The sequence below is a fragment of the Danio rerio genome, chromosome 21 (assembly GCF_049306965.1).
Source record: "Danio rerio strain Tuebingen ecotype United States chromosome 21, GRCz12tu, whole genome shotgun sequence".
Classification (NCBI taxonomy): Eukaryota; Metazoa; Chordata; class Actinopteri; order Cypriniformes; family Danionidae; genus Danio; species Danio rerio.
Window position 1 is genome coordinate 26,125,267 of NC_133196.1, and position 23,099 is coordinate 26,148,365.

The following is a 23,099-nucleotide window of genomic DNA, read 5'->3' on the forward strand; positions in this document are numbered from 1 at the left end:
ATTTTTTAGATTTTTCAAAAAAAACTGTCTGTGTCGGGACACTGTAGAAAATACTTGGTTAAGCACAATTTCTTTGTGTTGTTCCAACAGAAATCAATTAAGTTAAACTGTTTTTACAAATTTAAGTGGACTAAACATAGAACAATTAAGTTGCACCCTCAAACATATCAAGAATTGTGTTGTTTTAGCTCATTTTAAAAAATAATTTAAACAAGAAGCAAAAAGCTTTTTTTGAGTTTAGTAAATGTCATTAATTTAACAATTCTGTGATTAAGTTAAGCTAACTTTTAGGGTTGCACGGTTTACCGGTACCATGGTAGTATCGTGATACAATGGCTCTAAAATACTGGCAATGCCACTCTAGTTTGTAAATGGTAGTATCATCATTAATGGTCTAATGGACAATACGTTGCATGTGAAAAAGTAACTAAATTGCTCACACGTTTGTGCAACAATTGACAATTTTATTTGAATAGTCTGTAGAGCATCTTATAGTTGCAAACTGTAGAATTCACGCCTTTTATGGTAGCCTACTGCACGTTTTCTGATGCTTCAGTTTGAATCTGAATCAGTTCATTTCTGCTCCTGTCAATAGGATTTAGTAGTTGCAACAATCGCGACAATCTCGATTCTTATCTGATAAGAAAAAGATCTAATAAGAAAATACAGGAAACATTGAAACAATTATGACCACTTCATAAAGTCTAATTTGGTTGGCAAAAGGCTCTTTTTGTAACAAATTTAATTTGGTATATTTTGTATCTTTATTTTAATGTATGTTTTGTTGGTCAGTTATCTACAAAATAAACAAAAAGAATCAGCACATTTTAGGTGAAGTGATGTGCAAATACTTTTTTCGATAATAAGGGAATCATTAGTTCAATTCAAGTAGGTCTATTATAACATAAAATATAGTATCTCTGACAATTTTCTTTATTTCTTGGATTTGAGTTATGAATTACAGTATCGCATTACTACTTAACATGAATTAATGGCATCACGACAACCATAACTACTGCCTTTTTGAAAACAACTTCAATAGTATAATTTGTTTGTCACAATGTAAAGTTCTAACATTGTTGGCAATTGGTTTGTTACATTAAAACACAACAGATACAGTTAAAAATGTAGTAAAATAAAAATAAAAAACAGTCTCCTTCTGTTTATACACACAAACTCACACCAGAGGTCATTTTCTGCTCTCTTTTATTATCTCAAAATACAAAACATTTTTGAAGCAGGGAAAAAAATTACATGGGTCTAGCATCTGAAAATGTCAATGAGTACCAGCACAGGGTGATGTGAATCGAAGTGTTGATGGTGAGGTCGGTATTTACTAAAGTTAGTCTTTTTTTTTTATTAGTTATTATTGTTATTGTTTTATTTATTTATATACTTGGCAGCTCCACTTGAATCTATTCTATCTATGTATGTAAAATCTATATCCTTAGTCTTGATGAATAAAGCAACTCTTGATTCTTTTTTAAAAAGCATACAACATCTTAACATCATCTCCTTGACTTGATCCATTGTGTTTGAGGTTGTGTAGCTGTCATTTTAAAGCTGCTGGAGAATGAAAAAGTGAAGCAGTCAAATTATTGATTGCAATCTGAACCTCAACCGTTAAACTGTGCAATTAATAACAGCACTTACTGTACAGATACAAGAGAGGTAAATAGAGTTAACCCTATGGGTGCTGCTTGAAATTTCATTTATCTGAAACATACAGTATGAAAGCACATCGAAACAACACAGCAAAGCTATTGAACAGCAGTGACAACAATATGAGATTCAATAATACAGGACAAAAAAGAGAATTTCCACATTCCTTCATGTGTTGTTTGACATCATTTAACATTCATCCTGTAATACAGAATAAAAATGACACTTAAAAAGGTGGTTCGCCAAGAAGTGAATACTAAAATTAAACTGCTTAAATATAATTAGGAAATACATGAAAAGTAAATGATGACAGAAGTTTTTTTTTATTTTTTTATTTATCTAATTGTTCCATTAAAGGGGACCTATGGCATTTTTTTTAGAACATTTAATATTACATTGTAAAACCCAACAGTCAAAAACCCAACTTTCTCAAATGAAATCAGTGTAGTTAACTCAAAATTTACTGAAAGTTTATTCTACAATTATTTAACAAAAAGTTTTGAACTCAGTGTTGAAGGTAATGAGTTCATTAAACTTTAACTTTTAAATGTAACCACATTACTTCTACTTAAATAGAGTAAGTTCACAGTACTTATATAGGTTAGTTTTTTTTATAACTCAAATGGTTTGTTGCAACCGGTTTCCTCAAATGGTTTGAGTTGCCTTACCTTATTGGGTTTTACAGTACTCAGTTGGTTTGAGTTCTTTTCATTTATTGGGTTTTACTGTGCTCAAATTGCTTCGTTTACTCAAATGGATTAGTTTCACAGTACTTATTAGGAAAAGTTTTTGAACTTAAATGGTTTGTTGCAATCGGTTTCCTCAAATGGTTTGAGTTACCTTAACCTATTGGGTTTTACAGTGTAGATGCAACAAGTTTGCGTATGAAAGGGATCTCCTGTTTAAAACATATGCTGGATAAGTTGATGGTTCATTGTGACGGCCTCTGATTAATCAAATACTAAGCTGAAGGAAAACGAATGAAGTTTTCCCAGAATGCGTCTTTTAAGTTATAGCTCAACATATAACACAGATCACCTCTTAAACCATGCTGTTGATGCCTATTTTTAGTCGAAGTAAAAAAGAAAACACTGTTTTGAGTGTCTCTAAATGCAAGTTAACTGCCATTTCCCACCCTTTTCCCAACGGAAGGTGGAGTATTTAGAGCTTGTGTCTCTGCTACTCTGAAGACAAAATAACTGTCAATCTATCAAACCTATCCTGCATTTTAAAGCCTTGTCAATTACCTGAAACTGTGTCCCAAGCATACTTATCCCTCCCAAGAAGGAAAAAAAAAAACATCAGGTGGCGCATATCAAGGGAGTATTACACTAATGTATTTTGTGTATATTTAGATATTGTATCAAAAACACAACAGCCAGGAATTAAATCATGCGTTTATATTATATTTGTGAATTAAAGGTGCAGTATGTAAGTTTGACATCCAGTGGTTGAACTAGGTATTTCATTCCAGATCAAAACAAACGCAAGTGCAGGCTGCCAGATTGACCAACTGGAGTGAGTCTTATGATCGAGCCTAAAGGCTGATTTAAACTGTGTTCTAAATAAAAGCAACGGCACACGATAGAAGGAATATTGTCCATATTAAAAGGTGTTTTTGTCCTAACCAAAACCTCGATATATTAGAAACGGATTTTATTTCATGCAGCTCAACAACAGGGCAAACTGACAATGATCACCTCAGGTAAACCTCATGTGCTTTATTCAGTGTTAAATGCCAACAATGTGAGTTTGAATGCCATTTTACATGACATTTATTGCCATACTACTGAAAGCAGCAGCAAATAGTTCACCTCAGATCTTGAAAGTAAAATAAACCATTTAAAAAATTTACTTTAGAACTGTGAATCAAAACCAACACATATCAGTGATTTAGCATGTACATTTAATAATTTTAATGAGCTTTAACATGTATTAATTAGTTTATAAACCTTACCATTTCACAAGTGAGTTCATATTATGTGCGTCTAAATGGCTGTATTTCAATTTTCTGTATTTTACACCCATATTGTTTATTACTGCGTATTTTATCACGTAGAGTGTTGTTAGGAAATGGGGTTACAATGTAACCTGCTCACCTAATGGTTCTGTTCGTAATATGTATTGTGTTTGCTAATTAATAACCACATGTGGAACTCTGAATCTGCGTCTCATTTCTGAGTGCTACTGTCTACTGGAGGTCGCATTTCGGTCACTGGCGCATGCTTTGAGAGCCATTCTGAATGAACGAATGAAATACACTGTTTTCCACCAAGGCAACCCGTGATACTGAAATATAATTGGCTTAAGTGGCAGTGGGTGTAAATGACCAAAACAAAGCGTTCTGGCATGTAGCAGGCATTTTCAAAGCAGAATAACTGACTTCAGCGTTGTTTTTCTGATAAACAAGAATGTTTACTTGGCATAAATAAATAAATATCTGCATACATATGGTATTTTTATGCTTTAGAAAAGTCAAAAATATACATACAGCACCTTTAAAAGATCTGTGTTGTAGAAAAGTAAAACTGAGAATCGCTCACTGCTATTGGTCGAATGAAGTAGCTTAATAAGTATACTTTTTTACTTGGATTTAAAAATGATACCTAATTATTGCTTAAAGGGCAGATCATCACCATAGGTGGGGTTTGTGTTGTCACATAAAAAAATACCATTAAAAGTAAATTTTGCATAATAGGTCCCCTTTAATGACTGAAATTACACATATATAATAATATAAATATTGGATATACCTTATAAACCATATGAAAAAAGCAATGAAATGCAGTAATTTCTCTTTTTTTTTTTTTTTTAAATCAAATCACAGATGATCTCAGATCACTATTTTATGTTTTATTAATTTCGTTTTTGTGCAGGAAAATGTTGATAGTGTACAGCATATGGATTGTAACCTACATGTAAAGTAATGGCATATTGATGCCACTAGACTGACTCTGAATGAGGTCATACTGTGATGTGCAAATCTGCAAATGATCTACAAATGAAACCAAAAGAGACACTAAAAGTTGAGGCTACCAAAAGGGTTAAATCCAAAATAATATAATTAAATTAAACAAATGTTATTTGACAAGCAGAATCACAGCAATATTTTAGACTTTAAAGCCAAATGAAAAACCGCCAAAACATTTTTGCACCTCATATAGTTCAAACCGACTGCCAGTGGTCTGTTCTTTTCACTTTGAAGCTTGTGTCTAGTTTTTTGGTAGCACATTCAAGTTAACAAAATGCACGCTTTAGATTTTAATGGGTGGTTTTATCTCATTTACTTGGCAAATCTACTGGAAAGAGTTTATTGGTGAAAATGATTTCTGGTCTGGACCACAAAATAGATCAGCAATAGCACCAAGTAATGATATGTTCAATGGTATGGCTGCTTACACACCACACTGAGGTCTCTAGAAAAAGGTTACGGCAATTGTTTAGAATACATACTGTACCTACTACAAAAGCAGTTGGCATCATCTGCTATTTTGCTAATGACCACACCTTGCTACAGTACCAGGATCATCTAACAGCAGAAAGAACATATACTGTATTTCTCCATAAACAAGACAGCTAAAGTGGAACAAATCTTCTCAGAGTTTCTCGCAATACAAAATTAAAGTCTCCTCAGTTTGCGTTTTATTACGTAACTATAAATATCTGTTATTTATACATACAGTACACTGTCAAAATATTTCTACTGGTACAGTCTGTTGACTATAAGAATACGGAATACATATATCTTGGACTGTGCTGCTATACATATTGCAGGTGTCACACTCCCTACCCCCCACAACATACCATCAAACGTCATTTTAGTCAGCAGACGCAAGATCCTGTGCTGACTAGTCAAACAGCACAGTAGCTGGACTACACACCAAAAGTCAAGAAACTAAAATCCACCTCTGCAGATGTACTCAACTGCACCATTAAACTTGTCGGACGTACAGAGAATTCAGTTAAGGCTCGTTCACACTAATAATCACAGCAATATTGACACACAGAACATGGTGAATAAATACAAATTACATGTATATTTACATTTCAAATGATAAAAATTCTTTCAATTTTATCAGCTGATTCAAATGTTATCAGTTGACTGAATGGGTGTTATCAGTGGTTATCAGCTGTTAGATATGGGCCAGAAGAGGCCTTCTGTCTTATGTGATCTATTAGCTATAGATCAAGGCTGCGGCCAGAAGTTAATGAGAATTATTTATTAAACTTCCCATTAATTGTACTTTATTAAAGTCTACTCCTACAGCAACCCTAAACCCAACCATCACAGTAATGCAAAAACAGATTGTAATCTGGAGTCTTCTATGTTAGTATAGCTAACTAACCATGGATGAATGATAACAGCCTTATGAACCTACCAGTGGCCCATATCTACTGTGGCCCATATCTATCAGCTGATAAGCACTGATAATGTCCATTCAATCGAGTGTTGACATTCAAAGCGGGTGAATTTATTTTAATTGTTCAAATTGTAGCAAACCTCATTTTACTAAACATAGTTCAATTGTGGCCATAAATTACAAATTTGTTCACACAATATGAATAATTCTCTTGTTTTGATAACTTTTGAATCATCAATATCCTATATTTAGATCAAATTATTATATTGTGTGCATTGTTTTTAAAAAATAAGAGAAATAACTGTTAAAACATAATGATGTATATAACTCGCAAAAACAAATTCCTATATTTTTAGAGATCATGTGTGCATTCTCACCCACTTCGAATGTCCTCACTCGATTGAAATCAGTGGTTATCTGCTGATAGATATAGGCCAGTAGGCTCAGAAGGCTGTTGTCATCAATCCATATGGTTAATCAGCTATAAGACTAGTAATCTAGATCTGTTTTTACATTACTGTTACAGTAGATTAACAAAATACAATTATTGGGAAATTGAACGAATAATATGAATAGTTCTTGTAAACTTCCGGCCAAGGCCGTATGGGATCTAGCTGATTAACTATGTGGATGGATGATAACAGCCTTCTAAGCCTACTAGTAGGCACAGAAGGCCCCTACCGGCCCATATCTATCAGCTGATAACCACTAATAACGGCCATTCAATCAAGTGATAACATTCGAATTGGCTGGCAATATAACCGTGTATACCGTGTTTTAATCCAACTACAAGAAAGAAACAATACAGTGGCCAAAATGTTCTTCAAATAAGAAAACAAATCTAAAGTCTAAATTCCCAAATTTTCCACATGATTTTAAATGAATTGCTATCATTTGTGTGGATGTCATTGGTGTGAATAAGCCTTTAGGATGGTAACTATAACAATAAAAATCGTTAAAAACCTCCTAAACCAACCAATGAGAATCTACCCAGCATTTTCGATCATTAAAAAGCAGCAGATGACAAAACTGCAGAACACATTTAAAATAATAATAATAATAATAATAATAATAATAATAATAATCTTCATGTTGATGCTGTTATCATCTTGTTATCAGTGTGAACGGGTCTTAAAGATTTAAATGATAACCACACAAAATGTTAAATATGGTTCTAAAAAAATTAAATCATACAACAGCTCTAGCAATGACAACATAGAGGAACCATACAATTGGAATCACTGAATGAACGGAAAAAAGCCGCAGACAAAAAAGTGTGTACAGTGTGCAATTTAATAATAAACAGAACATTATAGTGCATTGGTGAAGTAGCTAATATTCTTAGTTCTTTATCTAAACAGGTCTTTATTTATTATGGTGTTTTGGGAGCCAAAAAAATAAATGTATTTATTTTATTTATAATTAAACATGCAAAACCTGTTCTGTGTTCTTTACAAACCTAAAATTTATGATCATGAACACATTCCATGAAATATTTAAGGTTATTTACCAAACACTTTCTCCTGAAAATGTTGCTCGACAATGAAAACGTGCAGAAATGTCATTACTGTAGGTTTTGATCTGTGACTGTACATTGTATTGTGTCACATTATTTTGTATTGCTTGAACCAGAGCTTCAGACGACAATGAAACTTAAAAGAATGCACAATAGTACCATCCACTTTGGTGTGCGATTCCAAGTGTAAGTTCAAACAATTTTGTTATATGCAATAGTTCTCTGAAAGTGAAGGCCTGCTACAAGTTCCCACTGAGACAGACCGTAAATCGACACTATGAGCACTCATCCATCAACTGCCACAGTGTACCACATTTTTCATTTACAAAAAATATATATTGCACGATTTGCATTTTCTTTTATTTACAGCTTGTGGTAGTTGTCTTGTGTGTGTGTGTGTGTTTGCTGTGGAGCTGGTGTCCTGATAAACCCTATGTGTCTGCAGGCTTGTGGTGCACTAAGTGTCATGTGAGGACACAACCAGACCGCTACACTCTCTCTCTCTCTCTCTCTCTCTCTCGTCCTCTACATTGTGCTGATTCCATGCATTTTCCCTCTCTATCTGAGACTGTGTACCAAAACGATGAGCAGCATGATAATTCATATGCTTTTTGCATCCCTGATGTACTATAAGAGGTCAACTTTTGAGGTTATCCTATAGGTTATTTGATTTGTGGTGTCAACAATAGAAAAGCTCATAATATCTGTGATTATACCATAAATAAAACTAAAGATAATGAATATACACAGGATCATTTTAAGTGTTAAAAGCATTCTGAATTTGATCTGCTCAGACTGTTTTTAATATGTAATATAATTTGTAATTATATTTAATTTGTAATATATATATATATATATATATATATATATATATATATATATATATATATATATATATATATATATATATACACACACACATATATATATATGTTCTAAGTTGGTGAAGAAAAGTTTGATGTCATAATAGGGTGACCAGAGTGAAATAAGTCCAATAATTAAAAATGTACTACAGTAAAAACTAAAGAAATAGTTACACCGCAAATTAACCATGATTTTGCTATACACTAACTAAAGTGTAACCATAAAAAAGGGGCTCTACAGGAAAAAAATGATTTAGGATAGTAAAAATATGGTAAATTTATATATAGTATATTTTTATAACATTTTTTATCGTCAAGCATTTTTTGTCAATATACCGTAACATCCACTTTCTTTAGACTGATCCCAACAAGCACAGGACGTCAGCATGAAGTCAGATTGTCTTTGTATCTCAACGTAGTGGGGGCATTGAATTTTGTTTGGAAATGAAAATTGGGTTGACGTCAGAACCCAAAGTCAGGCCGATGTACAACCTAATATCAACCTAATATCAACCAAATATCAACGTCCAATGATGTTACAGCAATGTGCATTTATATTTGGTGGATGGGGATGATTGGGAGCCCATGATGAGTTAGGGCTGATGGAGGTAATTTGGCCAAGACATCGGGGTTCTTTACAAGACAAGCCATGGGATTTTTAATTACCACAGAGAGTCAGGACCTCAATTTAACGTGTCATCTGAAAGACAGTTCCCACTGACAGTATAGTGTCCCCTTCACTTTACTGGGGCATTAGGACTCACACAGGTTGACACTCCCTGCTGGCCTCACTAACACCACTTCCAACAGCAACCAAGTTTTCCCATGTGGTCTCCCACTGACCAGGCTCTGCCCTGCTTAGCTTCAGTGAGTAACTGGTCTTGGGCTGCAGGGTGAAATGGCTGTGGCATAGTGATTTTGATCTTTCTAACACAACCTAAAATCAACCAGATATCCACGTCATTTGACAAGTTGTCCTGAGATGCTGACTGTTGAATTTTGGTCACCTGACGTCACAACCTAAATCTAACCTAATATGACGTTGCGTGCCTGCTGGGATCTCTCTAACAGCAAAGTGATTAATATGAAAACATGACTGGATGAGAATTTTTTTTCTGGAAAATATACTAAGATTTAACTGACTATAACTGATTAGACTGTTTTTATGTGACAAGAGAAGTGATCAATGGCCACTACTTGTGATCAATGAGTGATGACGAAATTTAAGGGAGCCTACAGTACGATGAAATACTTAACCTTTTTTTTTTTGACAGAGGTAAAATGTCTGGTCACCCTATCGTGGTATTATGGTGTGGTTAAAGGGACAGATCACCCAAAAGCGAACATTTACTTTACTGACTCTCATGTTGTTGCAAACTTCTTAGAACTTGGAACAAACACGTTAGAAAAATGGCATGACATGAAAGATAGCGAGATGCAGAGTAGTTTTGAATCCATGTAAAACCCCCAATCCTTTAAAATGCCTTAGTTATGGTATACAAACGAAAATGAAACTGGAATTATCATTGAAAGGTGAGTAAATGATGACAGACTCATGTAGATTTTAGTGGCAGTTTGTTCCTTTTTGTTGAGCTAACAAATAAATATATTTTAATAAACATTTTTTCAATATATAGTAAGTAAATAAATAATATATCTAGTTGCACTCATATTATAAATCATTGGTTTAGTAACATTCAGCAAAATCCCTCAAAACATGCTAAAAAGGTAATAAATACAAACCTGTTCTGTAATTATTATGTAAACATGTATCTAACAAAACAGGGTGGAGTACTCAAAAACATTTCTACACTTTCATAAAGTCCATCCTGAACATCATCGCTGTCAATCTCTGACGAGAAGCAAACACTAAACTTAAACAGTCCTACATGCCAATAGACCACAGTCAAGGTTGCACCATGTTTAAAGTGACTGTATGTAAGAATTATGAGTTCATATTGCTACAGTATGTCATTTTTCTTGTATGTGTATTGTGTTTTAGAGAAGGGCACAGCACATAAAATAAATATTGCTTTGAGCTGCATGTATGATTTGTTATTCGTATATTGGCACAAAAAATATTTTTGCATTTGTTTTACTTCTAATTAAAGCATTAAGGATTACTTTATTGTGAGTATATCAGGTCACTGAATCATGTCTTTTGTTTGTTACATGTGAACAAGTGTGAGCATAAATAGCAAGTTGCTGGCTGCAGTTCACTTGATGGCCACCGGTGTCACTAATACAATTAAAAACTCTGCATACAGCCCTTTTAAGATTCAAAACAAAAAACACTCCAGTCCCGGATGAGCCCCCACATGTTATCCACCGATCCTACTGCACCCAACCAAGGGATCGAACTGGCGATTCTTTGTATGGGGGTCAAAAGTAAAACGGAGGCCATCTAGCAAAGAGCTATACAGGTAAACCTCACTCTAACCTCTAAAAATGCTTTAGCGACAGATGCTAGAGGCCATGGTCTTTAGCCTGCTTGTTAGAGCAACCGACTCCCATATAAAAAATCGCCGGTTCAGACCGAGTTGGGTGCAGCAGGACCGGTTGGTTACAGAAATAAACATGAGTCTGTGAGGAATAGAAGTAGAGTATCTTCAATTGATTAAAGTGTTGTTCAACATGTTCAGCTTACAAAAAACCTTCAGTAGACAAAAATCAGCTTTGAAAGTGGTCAAAATTTTGTGAATTTGCAAGAATTTAAGTCTATATCACACAGCCTCATTTTCATTTGTGTTAAATTGAATGTGGCAACTAATTTGACTAAGGTCTATGGCATCTGAACATCTTCTGCAAGTATGCAGTCAACAAACCAGCTATAACCGGTTTGACTACGAATAAAAAATCATTCCCAGATGAAGTAATGTTAGGGTGCTTGCTAGTTCTGCAAAATGTGCACTTTCTCGTAAGCTGCTTTGGTAAGCAAGTGTCCTTTCGGAACATAAATGTGAATGGGATGTAAACATAAAGCATAATATGTCATGCAAAGCAACAAAAATGCTGCTGGAATATGAAAGTCACAATCAAAACAAAGCAACAGAGATTTACTAAGATGTTTTTTTTATTAAAAATGATGCACCAAATGATCTGAAATGGAAAAATGTTCATCTAGAGATGTTTGTCAAAAGTATTATAATGTGTTTGTTTTTTGTAGATATAAATGGCATATAAAATCAATACAGTATAATAAATAATTCAGCCAACGCTTGAATGAATCTTTACCACCGCTATAATGCTACTAAATAGATTTGTTTCATCGAGTTCAAGTTTCTTTTACCATGAATCTCATCTTAAACCGCCCGTGAGTCAAATCAAGTTAGCATTAATTATCTCGCCAAATCCCCAAACTGCTCATTTATCTGGCCACACTGGAGTTAGACAATCGGTTCAACGATTCATGCTACAGTAGCAAAAGTTTCCTGCAAAGCAGAATTTGAGCTAGACCGGTATCCTTTCAGGTTCAAACACAGAAAAACTCCATAAACCAACAAAATAAGTAGCAATTCCAATGTGAGAGTTAATGCAAGTGGACTGAAGCATTTACAGCACATAACTAGCTTTTTTGGCTCAAAAATGCTCTCATGCATTCCAACCTTCATGAAAAAGTAAGAGTCCAAAATATGACAAAATGTTTTATATCAATATATTCTGTTGCGTGCATATATTGGCCAATTTATTCAAAATTACTAAAATTTTATAATACATTGTGCAATATATGCTATTATATTATATACAGTTTTTTTTATTTGACATATTACAGTACATTCCTAGCATTTTGGATATTCGTTTCGCTATTATTATCTTGAAGAAGGCTTTAAATAAAAATAAATAAATAAATGAACAACATTTTGATAATTAAATATCTGTATATCTTTTAGAAAGCACCATATTTGACAATTGCCAAGTGAAAAGGATCAAAAATACTTAAGATTAGCACATTTCTGACTGAATGAGATGATCAGTCACCTCTATCTAGCTATAACAGTGTGTTGTGACACACACAAATAGAATACCTAAATTTAACAAGTAGGTCTCATCTAATCTGGTTACTTGATTTACAAAGAAAACAATTACAGGTATGAACAATCAAGTCTGTAAAGCCATTCACCCGACGTACAAATGAACTCAATCATGGTTCAGAAATCTGAGCAGGTCTCACGGCATGACACTAAAGAAAATGTGTCAAGCTCAGAATCGCTAAAAGCTTAAAATGGTCAATGACTCTGACAATCAATCCCCTGACCCTCTTCCACAAAGATTGACCTCTTTGACGTCTGAAAGGTGCAAAGGAGCACTTAATGTGCTGGTCTGTCATGTATAAGCTAACATTACATCCTGACAAAATTTAAATCTTCACTGCATGGCTGCTGCAGCTTCCCAAATATCAAGTATGCTCCGCAGCTCAAAAGCGATGGTCGCTAACGCTCCGATGTTAATGAAGTATGAATGTAAATATCATTGATGACCCTCAAAATGCCACAGCAGACAGCAGAAAGGTACGGTCACATTAGCTAAATGTTAGCAAATTTTCCCAGGAAAATATTCTTTTCATTTATTATCAATGATGGTGATGAACAATCATTTCTTTCACTTCAAAACAAGCAAGTTCCTGTCAGTAAATGAGGCAAATCGCGTGATCATATAGAATTAAAATTCATATGGAATTAAAATGAATTTTTTTTTAGGTTTTTGTAGTTTTGTAGTAGGTAAACCTAAATGAATCATGATTTTGCTAATCAAATCATGGTATAACCATGTTATTTGTGGTCAGTGTTGTTATTCAAATGATGATCAACCAACCAAAAAACATGGTTACTACACCTTTAACATAGTAAAACCATAGTAATTTTCATAAAACAAACAATGTTAAATGTGACCGCACCTGAAAGCTTATCAGACAGATGCAGGATGGTGTTGAAATCCTAAAACATCCAATACTGAGGTGTTGAAAAAGGTAAATTGTGGTCACATTTGCGAAATTTCAGCAAATTTTAAAGACAAAAATATATTCAATTGTTTATTATCAATAGTGTAAAGTCACTTTCAAACCAAGCAGATTTCTGAAGAATCTGGATGATCCATCTTCACACAGAATTCCCAGTCGCTTATACAGCAATTTTCTCCCAAGTGATTTTTTTGATAATAAACAGTGGATGTTTTGTTTCTGAAATTTTGTTGAAATGACACTAATGTGACCGCACCAGTAAGCAGCAGCTATTATCTGCTGGAAGATCACATTAATGATGACATTAACAAAGTTCAGTCTGAAGACTTTTGATAGCACCTTACGTAGGCTGTTAAATGCCTATAATGTGGTGATTGGCCACTGGGAGGGGTTTTAGCCATAAACCACACACCTATAACCTCTTTAACCTGCAATTAGGAGGTCAAGGGTTTTTTCCTTCATATCTCTTTTTTATTCTGAATTCTTTCGCCAGGCTGAATAACCAGTACAGCGTTCAGCCATTCGATGCATCTTTAGACATTTTTTTTTTCAAATGTACAAACTGATTGCACATCTGTACAAGTGATATAAGACACAGAACATGCCACCTCTCGTCTGACGGCCATTACGTCCCCATTGGACAATGGCTAGCACACTAAAATGTACATTTGCCCAGGTATGTTTGTTCAGACAGTGAAAATACATGTCTTTCTGTAGAAAAAAAGCACCGTTGGATGATAGAAACACAATATAAACCTTTGGCCGCTGGGAATAGTCCTCTCATCCCAAAGAGATTTCTCCCCAAGGGATTTCACAGAGGGGGCTGGGTTGCCATTTCTGGTTTAACCGAAAAACAAACAAAACAAAAAAGGCTCGAAAATAGCCTACAAAGGCAGTAGATTAACTTCTTGTAATTTAAAGAAAACAATAAATGAACACAAGAGGAACAAGCATTTAGGAACCCTATTAAGGCTTATGTACTGTATGCCATTTTAAATATAAGGGGCATCGCATGTTGATGACAAAAATACTATAGTATATTATGGCACAAAGTCCTATCCTCCTCACAGTACAGTACACTTTATAATCTTATTGATTAAGGAAGCTGTAGTATTTTTGGCATCACTATAGTACGTTTTGAATAGAGCTAAAGGGGGTTGGCGTGAACTAAAAATGTCAGTTACATCATTCACCAAGGTTTTGCTTCAGTGCAAGTGTGTGTTACAAAGGATGTAGCAGCTACTGTTTATGAGTATATACATTATTGAAAATTGCATTGGAGTTATGTATTCAGATAAAAACCAAACTCACCGGTTCTGCTGCTTTAACAGATGAATTGTTGTGCTTTTTAATGAGTTTTTCCTTTTTCTATATAAATAGAACATTTACAATATGCTAAACACACACACACACAATCGTGTGCTGTGTATGTGTAACACCCTAACCTAACAGAAACTGCATCTTAAAAATCAAATAAACGTTAATTTTCTAATATATCTTACAAATTGATATGCTACAGTACCATTCAAAAGTCATTTGGGATCAGTAAAAAATAAATAAATATGATTTTATTCAGCATGGTTGTATTTGTTTAATCTTTCATAACAGTAAAGATGCTTATAATGTACAGGATTTCCATTTCAAATAAATGCTTTGTAACTTTCAATCACTGTTTCCACAAAAAAATTTGCAGAATAGTTGCAGCACAACCATTTTCAACCACAATTTTCTTATGATTTCTGAAGTATCTTGAGACACTGACTACGTTTACATTGGCATCAGTAATCAAATTATTTGCCTTAATTTTAATAAGACAATAACATGATTAAGATGTTTATATGAGTTGCTTTTTAAATGTTGCTTTCATGATCCTGTTTTACAGGTTATAGCACATAATCCGATTAATGTCATTGCATCAGCACGCTCTCCACATTTTCTCTGGAGTTTTGTGTAATTTCGGGTGTTTAATTTTTATTTTGTCAACTTTAACTGCAGTTTGGCACTTTTACTCTCATTCAGGAACATTTTATGCATGCCCCTCATGACAAACGAGATATTGGATGTGAGTGTGAACTGCGGGGGTTATTTAGATATAATTTGATACTGCATGCCCTATGGAAAAGAAAACTGAGATGCAGGTGTCTGTGGTCCTTGACTGACTTGGTAGGTGCAGAGAATAGTGTCAAACAGCCGTGTGTTTATAGACTATCCTGTCGCAACTTGCAGTGAAAATCCTACATGATGGTAATACCCTGCAGGCACAGGACGTCAACATGATGTCATATTGATGTTGTACCCCAACATCGTGGGCACTTTGGATTTTGTTTCAAAATTTTAATCGGGTTGACGTCAGAACCCAACGTCAATGTCCAACGTCCAACCTAAAGTCAACCTAAAATCAACCAAATATTAAAGTCAAATCATGTTACACCTTGATGTTGTGTGGACGTTACCACCATGACATCTATCAGACATTGGATTTTTGTCACTTTCCAACACAACCTAAAATCAACCAAATTTCAACATAATTTGATGTCGTTATTGGACGTCAAAATAAGGCTGTCCTTAGACGCTGGATAGTCATTGAATTTTGGTCACCTGACATCACGACCTAAATCAAAATGGAGTTAATGAATTAACAAAAGCTCAGTAGCGGGGCAACGCTTAAACCAATCAACTTCCCTCGTCTACTATTTAGAGGAAGTTTACCCTCCCTAAACCGTTTGTTTCAGATTCTCGCTCCCTCCCACCCAATTCCCCTCTAAACTCATCCACTCATCCCTCCCTATACCTCTTAACATCCCTCTCCTCTTCCACAGGCTGTATCGGGGGGTCTTCTAAAGGTTCCACCTTAACCTACGAGACAAAGCCCCCACTCTTGAGTCTCCCTGGACAAGACTCCCTGATCAGCCAGTTCAACAACCATCCATACTTCTCTTCTCAATCTCCATAACTCTTACCTACTTCTAAAACAACTCGTAATAAATGTTTAAGCAACCATTGTAGCGTGGTCCTTGATGGTGAACCTAATAGTAATGACTTATGTTGTTGTGTGCCTGCAGTGTAGTTTGATTAAAGTGTTTAGAGAACTGTACTGCACTTCAATAATGCGACTAAAATCGGCATATTTCACATAATCTTAATCCGATTTCTGACCTTAATCAGATTAAATGAATCAAAAATAGCTGTTTACATGGTAAACTCTTAATCAGAGTAGTGTCTTGATCATATTAAAATCGGACTATTGGTGTTTAAGTAAACATACTCACTGAATGGCTGTTGAAAATTCATCTTAATAAACTGTGCTATAAAATATACTAAATTAAAAGCAAACTTTTAAGTACATTAATGTTTCTGTAATTTCCTTTAATTAAATGAAGCCCTGGTGGGCACAAGGTTTCTTTTAAAAAGAAAAAAAATTTAAAAGACCCCAAAAGTTTGAAAAGTAGCGTGCGTATCATTTTAACTTTTGCAATTATATTGTAAATTTGAACTGTGCAATAATATGTCATTTTAAAAATCTGTAAGAATATTTGTAGTTATACTGTAACAGCACTGGGCTTTTGGTGGTGTTGAGGTATACCTGTAAGAACCCTGTGATCTACTGCAAATTATGGTTGAGTCTGTTGGCAGAAAGCTCGGCAACTGCACTCTTATAGAATACACCGTCTGATAAGAGCCACTAAATCCCAAAGATCAGATGTAGCTTAAAATATTTTCCTTTCAATCCGCTCAAAATGACCGTTCCTTTTGAATTTGAGGTAAAAGAACTGGAGCAAAACCTTGGATCGCATGCATTCAGAATAAGTGTAACATAACAGAGAAGATAAGTAAACCATTGGTGTTGGCTGTGGATGTGAAGACATTGGCTGGCTGAGCGAAGGTGGAAGGAGCTCAGATTTGGGGCGAGTGTGGCCTGTAGTCTCTTGGACTTCAGAGGAGAGTGGCGTGGTCTGGGTCTGCTGTGTCCATACTAGCCAAAATGGCTTTCTGGTCTTCTCGGGTTGGGCGACGGTACAGCAGAGCAGAGAAGCGGGCGTACGGGTCCTGGCGTGTTAACTTTTTCTTCTTCTTGCGGAGGTAGAGAGCTTCTTCTGGCTGGAGGACCTGAGAGGTGTGGGGCTGCTGGGTCTGAGAGGGGGGCACACCTAAACAGAGAATAAGATAGAAATTAGGAAATATGACTACATATTTCACATAGCAGTCAGACTCTCTGTAATTGGTTAAATGTGCTGTCTAAATGTCATATAAGGTTGAAGTCAGAATTATTAGCCCCCCTTTGAATTTTTTTTGCTTTTTTAAATATTTCCTAAATTATGTTAAACAGAGCAAGGATATTTTCACAGTATGTCTGATAATATTTTTACTTCTGGAGAAAGTCTTTTTTTGTTTATTTCGGCTAGAATAAAAGCAGTTTTTAATTTTTTAAAAACAATTTTAAGGTCAATTTTATTAACCCCTTTATGCTTTATATTTTTTGCTGGTCTACAGAATAAACCATCGTTATACAATAACTTGCCTAATTACCCTAACCTGCCTAGTTAACCTAATTAACCTAGTTACGCCTTTCATTGTCACTTTAGGATGTATAGAAGTGTCCTGAAAAATATCTAGTCAAATATAATTTATTGTCATCATGGCAAAGATAAAATAAATCAGTTATTAGAAATGAGTTATTAAAACTATTATGTTTAGAAATGTGTTAAAAAAAATCTTTCCGTTAAACAGAAATTGGGGAAAACATAAACAGGGGGCTGATAATTCAGTGGGACTATTAATTCTGACTTTAACTGCATGTCCTATTAAGCATTGTCACCACATTGGACCACTCCAGGCACATCGCCATGTCTGCCATCTTAGATCAGTTAATGTGCTGCCCCTCACAATAGTCTCTGGATGTAAATTATGCTGCAATTTAAATTGCCATACAAACAGCAGATATACTGTAGATGTTCATACATATGTGTATCTATTGCAGATGCACAGTCCATTTTCTTTCTTAAGAGTTCCCAAACTGGCTTTGATCAATCTAATACAGCTTAGCATTAGCTTCATAAAACTATATAGTGTTTAAAAGTTTGATGTCTTTGAAAGCCATCTCAAGGCTGTTTTATTAACTGTAAAAAAGTCATAATTTGTAATAATACAATTAATTATTTTATATTTTTAACAATTTTTTATTACCATGATGGCAAGGCTATATTTTATTTAACATTACCCTCATTAAGTATTTTAAAATGCTAACATGTCTTATTATATGAAATGTTTGAAAAAAAGTTGAGCAATTATATATAGCCAAGGAGGAAATCATTCATACGCCTGCCGTAGGATTTTTGTCTTTTTATTTTATTTTTGTGATGGCATTTTATCTTGGATTGAAGATTAAGTATTACTGTCTTTAAAAACTATAATGACCCCAAACAGTAATGTACATAACAAATAATATCATAACAAATAAGTCATTTATCAACTTAGTAAAAGCAAAAACTGACAGATGGCCTCATTCATGACCTCATCCACCTGCAATGAGTATATGCTTGTATTTGTACAGTTTAATGTTGTTACACTGTGAATCTCTTGGTAATAATAAAGGGGGTAATTTGGTTGTAAAAATACAGTATGTGGCACAGAGCATCAACAATACAAAGCCAGTGACCACTGATGTTTTAGAAAAAGGAATTACAGTGTTAAAGGAAGCACCACAATGTGGAGTACCATCATCAGGCTCTTTCTAAACACCAACTTTCAATGCTTGAAAAACATAAATGACATCTTTTTAAAGTACCCCATTACAGTATATCATTTTAAAAGCTCCAAATGTGCTTTTGAGATCTTCTGTAAAATAGGTTGTGTTGCTAAGGAGATCTCCTTTACAAGGTGTACATTCAAAATCACTTTAGTTTTCACATACACTACAGGATAAACTCTTTTTTTCACAGTGTCTGAAATGGTTTGTTCAAGGATCTGGGGTCTTATTTCTAAAACCTTGAGTAGAAACCTTTCTAAAATCTATGAACAGAAAAAATATATATTGACATTACTGATTATGGCTCATGTGATGATTTAAAGTGGTTCAATTAGGTCTACATTTAGGGTAAATATGCTTACTTGGTAAACATATCAAAGTGGGGGGTTCCCAAAGTGGGGGTCGGGATTTCCCAAAAATCTAATCAATATTTAATAAACTATTAGAATTGGCATATTTTATCCACAACTTAATGAAGAACATAATAGTAATTAATAGTTACTTTTAAAAAACAACATGCAAATAAAAAGCCATCAAGCTTTCATTTTTTTTTCCATTGGATTGCGACACCTGGGGTTATTATGTTAAACTTACCACATAGCAATAGCGTCGGATTCAGCAAATTAATTTTATGGCACCAGGTTAAACTTTCTGACACATTTATGGCACTCACGTACATTAAAAATAAATGTAGGCCACGACTAAACGTAGAGGACGGTCTATGAGTGGAGGTCACCAAAAGAACACCAAGAATAGATTTGGCCTATTGGTGTTCGAGCACCATAGAGTGCAAGGTTTTTATATTAATAACCACCTGCAGGATATAGGAGGTCACGAGTCACTGGCATTGCTTTTTCCCCCTAAGTAGAGTTTACTTAGAGCTGCACACATTCTCCCATCAAGTTTGTTTTTCATAGATCACAACTTTTACATGGGAAGCCTCTATTACAAGAAGTTGGGCCTCATCTGACCAGTTACAGCAGAATATACTCTTTAAAAGAGACACTTGAGTCTCATTTATAAATCTGGCCTATGCATGTTTTTGTCTCTTTTGTGAGTATGCCACATTCATATATGAGTCCCCTGGTCTCTCTAAACCAGTGGTGCTCAACCCTCTTCCTGGAGATCGACCTTCCTGCAAAGTTCAGCTCCAACCCTGATCAAACACACCTGAACCAATTAATTAGGACCTGAACAGCACTTGATAATTACAGGCAGGTGTGTTTGATATGGGTTGCAACTGAAATCTGCAAGAAGGTATCCAGGAACAGGGTTGGTCACGCCTGCTCTAAACCCCTCTTTTCATAGAGTTTACTCTGCTGTGATTGGTCAGATAAACCCCAAGCTCTTGTGATTACAGTATGTGTCAGAAACTTAACGTCCCATACACTGTCTGAATTCCAGCAAAAGAGACTTTACTTTCTCTGTACTTGTAAGCACAATGATATAAATAGCAATGATGTCATTGATTTGACCATATTGTATAGCCAGATTTCTGCGCATTTGGAGGTACATGCAAAGTTAGTGAAACAGTTTTGAACCAGTATAATCCTAACATGTCAAAATCCACAAAACAAACCTTTAAAGAGTACACCATTTTAGTGTCAAAGTTGCAGACCTTCTGCACAATCTGCTCCAAAATAGCACAACAGGGGCATTTTTGGAACACAGACCTGTTAGATTATCACTTCATTATTAAGTGACCTCCTTAAAAAGCATTTTAAGGCATCTTAGGTATTTTACCATCATGATGACCATGATGTTCCAAAAAAATATTCATTCATAGAACTAAACAACCCACTTGGTTTTAAAACAAAGCTTATTTGTATGAGGAAACTCACCTTAACTTTTACACAACAGACATATAGTATATCAATTGTGACTTGTTTCTCACCCGTCTTTCGTCTGGCCTTGGAGTTGTTATTGTTGATGCCAACTTTCTTGGCTTTTTTCACTCGTTGATATCTCAGTGCTTCTATCCTCTCAGACCCTGCAGAGCCACTTGGTGCACCTCGACGTTTTCTGTGCAGGAAGCAAAGAGAAGCAAAGCCATCACACAGGGCAAGAGTAGTGCGGTGGCTCGCCATGTGTGTTAAACTCCTCACATTAGTAATCACATGGCCTTGCTGTATTACTGTGGCTAGTGCAGGCCAACAGGCAACTACCATTAACCATGAATACACTCAAATGATCTGCATCAGGCATGGTTCAGTTTAGCGTGAAAACTATGATGCAAAAAATGCTTATTTGAGTGGAAAGAGAGGTATACTGTGAGTTTATGGTGTGTCCTTTCCCAAATAACAGTTATAATGCTTTAAAGAGCCCCTATTATGCATTAAAAAGGTCATATTTTGGTTTTGGGGGTCTCCAACAGTATGCTGATATGCATATGCAAGGTCAAAAAAAACTTTCATTGTCTTGTAATATACATTTGCTTTTACCTAATTATCTCAATGACTCCTGTATGATTTGTTAATTAATTAATTTGTTCCCGAACCCCTCCTTAAACTGCGCTCATTGGTCCGATGACCCAGTATACTGCAATTTGTCGACTGCGTTCAGTGTAAGACAGAAAGAAATGCCCACCACGGCTTATAAACTATTTTGAAGTAGTCAGAGTGTATGTGTAAGCCCAATGCAGAAGTGAATTAAAGCAGTGCAGTTTAACACCAGCATATTGCTCTACTCTTAACCATAAATAAAAACAGTGACACATATTCAGTATTAATCCACATGGTGGCAAAAGCTGAACTATTTTAAAACTTGACCGCCGCACATGTGTAGGAACAGCTGACGGTGGCCAGAGTAATGACAATCGGCAGTGAATCGTGAGCTCACAAATGCATTTAAATCCGTAATGAAGGGGCACGTGTCACGTTTTCAATGTCGATTTAGAAGCTATATGAGAATACAAAGGGTTAACCAGTTACAGTACAAGCGTTTACAAGTAACAAAACACAATTAAGTTTGTAAAGTTTAAACTGTAAAGTTTCTGTCAAGCTCTGACAAGACATCAATACATCAATAGTGCCATACATTCATAGTCTTTTCTGATCCTTCCTACAACAAACAGCCAGCAAATTCCCCATTGTACGTGTGTAGATTGCTGAAGCACTCATCAGAAAAATGAGGAAACACAGCACAAGGCTGGGGCTATAATGCTGAATAAACTTTAACCGCTGACTCTTCACAGCCTCATGCTTGGGTTAGGGAAAATAACACTAACTTTCCCTCAAACTTCAGAGCATAGTGTTTACGCGACTTGATTCAACCGGGATCTGCTACAATGTTTATCTTTCTCTTTTTCCTTCTACAGTGTTTGTGGGCAGAGCCGGGGGTTTTAATTTTCCTAGGTCTGTGTGCGCAACAAATAGGCGGGGCTCGAGTTCCGTATCGAAGTCACGCTAACACTGCTAACGATTCAATCAAACGACTATTCATTCGAACCACTATGAGTCAACCCTTTTATAGATGAATCAATAGTTTTCAACATGGAGCACTTTCAGATTTAATCCTTAGCTGGATATTTCACTTGTGTCACACACCACATAAAAGGTCATTTTCAAAAACCTATAATAGGGGCTCTTTAAGTGAAGGTTTTAATAAACATTTAAACAAATAAATAATGAGTGAAGTTACATACATAAGGAAGGCAAAATTGTAATACGTTATAATATATAATTAAGAAAAGAAATAGTTTTAAAATGTATACAGTACCTCAATATGGCAACATAATGTATGTATCTGTTTAAAGAGAAATTTTTAGAAGTCATGAAATAAGAAATACTATCTATAAAAACATTAGTATATAAAAAAATGTGTGTATGTATGGTCTTCCCATCCAAATACAGTATGGAGGCACTTAAACTGGCAGCCTGCATACTCTGCCCCAACACACACACTCGCGCACACACAATTTTCACGAGGCACGGTAAAATAACAGAAATAGCATTATAGAGGGGCCGTCCGTCTGTTGAGGCTGCCGAGAGAATTA

The 23,099-nt window shown here is 35.1% G+C and overlaps 1 protein-coding gene across 13 annotated transcripts in view; it reads right to left on the minus strand.

The window, feature by feature from the left end:
- Nucleotides 1-11,457: 11,457 nt before the first annotated feature.
- igsf9bb (immunoglobulin superfamily, member 9Bb) overlaps nt 11,458-23,099 on the minus strand; it is a 176,272-nt gene continuing 164,630 nt past the window's right edge. For 6 of the 13 annotated variants that reach the window (XM_073935367.1, XM_073935365.1, XM_073935366.1 and 3 more), the window contains exons 19-20: nt 21,000-21,127; nt 11,458-17,507 (exon numbers count right to left, since the gene is read on the minus strand). In XM_073935367.1, coding sequence (XP_073791468.1) covers nt 17,293-17,507; nt 21,000-21,127 — 343 coding nt within the window. In that variant the 3' untranslated portion in view covers nt 11,458-17,292. Of the gene's footprint in view, nt 17,508-20,999; nt 21,128-22,822; nt 22,850-23,099 lie in introns of all 13 variants that reach the window. The other 7 variants (XM_068216056.1, XM_068216054.1, XM_068216055.1 and 4 more) reach the window with 2 other exon arrangements.